The following is a 2,740-nucleotide window of genomic DNA, read 5'->3' on the forward strand; positions in this document are numbered from 1 at the left end:
TATCAATAGCAAGAACATATGAGTTATCTATTAGGTTTTGTGTGTGACAGGAGCTGTATTTTGTTGTTCGAAACATATTAGTAATCTGATGAAACAGATTATTTATCTGTTGAAACAGATTACTAATCTGGTGCAACAGAATACCCATCTATTCGATTCATAATCATAGTACAGACACCTAGAACCCTTAAACATGAATCCAACATGAGTCTACTATTACAACAGAACATTTATCTGGTGTCGCAAATAATGGATCTGTTTAAACAGATTGCTCTTGTATTGCATTCATGTTCGCGTCCAAACTATTGTTGAAAAAACAACACACTAGCAGTTACCCAGATTCAACTAAAAAACATAATCTGACTTACCAAAGTCTCCTCTCAAGCAAAATTCCAAAGTTGAAAGTGATTTACGAAATAAAATTTGACATAAGAATTCGGTCAAAAAGCAGCAGTTGGGGTAACAACAACAACAACAACATTGCTCAACAAGAAGAATATGAAGTTGATAATGAAGTATAAGATGATGATAATGAATCAGAAGATTATGAATAAAACAGCAGCAACAATGAACAATAAATATCACGAAGAGAGAGAAAATAACAACGGATGAGGAGAGAGAAAAAGATGCCTTTTTTTTCTTCGTTCCCCGTTATATATTAACTAACATTTGAATCAAAGTGTAAATTTGAAAACTTGTGGATTATTTTAAAATTTTTCAAACTTTCTTAAACCATAATGAAGTAATTGTCACCCCTACTCAATTATTAAGACTTGTGTCACCTACACCTTATTTTAAAACTCTTTTGTCACCTGTGGTCCAAACCCCCAAGTCACCCTCCCAAGCTCGTCCTGATACCTGTAACATCTTGATGGTTGATCTGAAATAACTTCTTAAATACTTTATCTGGCATAGCTAGCCCAGTCGCGAATGCAGCCAGGGAAGCCATTTGGACACCAGGGTTCTGGCTACTTAGCCCCGACACGGCCAATGCTTGCACCTTGGAGTCCGTATTATAAAGAAAATGGATCATACCTCTAGGAAAAACAAAACAATCTCCACTTTTCAAATTTTGGGTAAACAAGTGATTTGATGTGTTGATAAATCCTACTAAAAGTGAACCCTTTAGCAAAATAGCCACTTCTGAGGCTCGAGGGTGAGAATGAGGAGGCACTAGGTTATTTGGACCAATGTCTATTCTTGCCATAGTGAGTCCTTGAGTGTTCATACCTGTATGAATAACAAAATTAGCCCTTGAATATATGATCCGCTTAATCTGTTTAAATTTGGGCAGGTCATGAATATATGACTCGTTCAATGCGTTTAAGAATTTGTTCATGTATTAACTCATTTTATTTTGACTTGTCTAATTCAGCATATCTAAAAATTGGGTTGATATCTAGCTCAAATTGAATCATGAACAACCTTATCAAAATATTTGATATGACTACGGATCGTAAATACTTATACTAAATATACATAAACTATACATATAACATACATATATATACACAACATATCTACAACTTTCTCAGAATATTTTATAAAAGACTTTTTCTTGTTTGATATATTCAAACCTTTACATAACAACCCTCTTCAGTAGCAACATTTCACTATAATGATCAAGTCTTTTGGAACTGATTTTCATATTATGTTATATTATATGTCTCATGTAATAATATTCACTGCAAAAATAAAAAAATATCAAGACACTCGAAAAAATTTAAGTGACTAGACAAATTATATGAAAACAAACAAAGAAATTTAATCTTGGTAGTAGTTCGGTAGACCTATTGTTTAGGCCATTTTAACCCCAACTTATTTTAATTCAAGTAACTTTTAATGCATATATATTAACTCAGTTTATTTGGACCCAACAAAATTCAATCCAACCCCCAGTTTACTACCCTGACATACCTGGCAAATTGAAAATTGTAGCAAGTGTCACATTGAAACCCAATACTATGCCAATTTTACCAGGCTTGGACAAAGCTGATGTTACAAAATGGGAAGTGTTTACAATTTCTGGATTGATACATGTTACACCATTGCAATAGAAATTTTCTTTTGTTCCCTTTTTAGTATCAGCCACGCAATAATCTTGGAGCGGGTCTGGGTCGGATCCAACCAAGCCCAATACAACAAATAGTACACTCAGACTTAATACTACAGTGCTAGTTCCCATTTTTTTTTTTTTTCTACACTTTAGCGATAACTAATTAGTGACACATATATATAAGTTTTTGTTGGCATGAAAAACATAAGTATATTAGCATGTTGTCCACTTAAGAGATTGAGTAGCTTAAGAGCATTAAGAGGAGGAAAAATCAAGGCAAAGATGTTGATAATGACCATAATTAGAAAGTTGAGGAACCACAAATTAAATGTAAAGTACAAGGTTTATATATAGTATATATAGGTTGGTGATTTTTCAAAATTTGGTTGTGTTTTTAGCAGACATTATATTTTCTTTTTGAGGGCCTTGATGTTTACCATGTAGCTAATTCAGTACAAGGTTCATATATAGTATAGGTTGGTGATTCTTCAAATTTTGATTGGTCTTTTAGCAGACATTATATCTTCTTTTTGAGGGCCTTGATGTTTACCATGCAGCTAATTCACTTTCTTTAACTTTATGTTCGGCCCTGATATAAATGAGCACTTTAGATCTTTGCTTCTAAGTTATTATTAGCGCATGTATAGATAAGTCTATTAAAATACTAAGAATGATATATATACA

At 32.9% G+C, this 2,740-nt stretch overlaps 1 protein-coding gene across 1 annotated transcript; it reads right to left on the reverse strand.

The window, feature by feature from the left end:
• Nucleotides 1-708: 708 nt before the first annotated feature.
• LOC107847172 (germin-like protein subfamily 1 member 1) lies at nucleotides 709-2,215 on the reverse strand. The gene is made up of 2 exons (XM_016691401.2): nucleotides 1,918-2,215; nucleotides 709-1,230 (listed from the first exon to the last, which is right to left on the reverse strand). The coding sequence occupies exons 1-2, from the start codon at nucleotides 2,183-2,185 to the stop codon at nucleotides 833-835; spliced, it is 666 nt and encodes a 221-aa protein (XP_016546887.2). The 5' UTR covers nucleotides 2,186-2,215; the 3' UTR covers nucleotides 709-832.
• Between the last annotated feature and the right edge of the window lie 525 nt (nucleotides 2,216-2,740).

This window comes from Capsicum annuum, chromosome 11 (genome assembly GCF_002878395.1).
Source record: "Capsicum annuum cultivar UCD-10X-F1 chromosome 11, UCD10Xv1.1, whole genome shotgun sequence".
Classification (NCBI taxonomy): domain Eukaryota; kingdom Viridiplantae; phylum Streptophyta; class Magnoliopsida; order Solanales; family Solanaceae; genus Capsicum; species Capsicum annuum.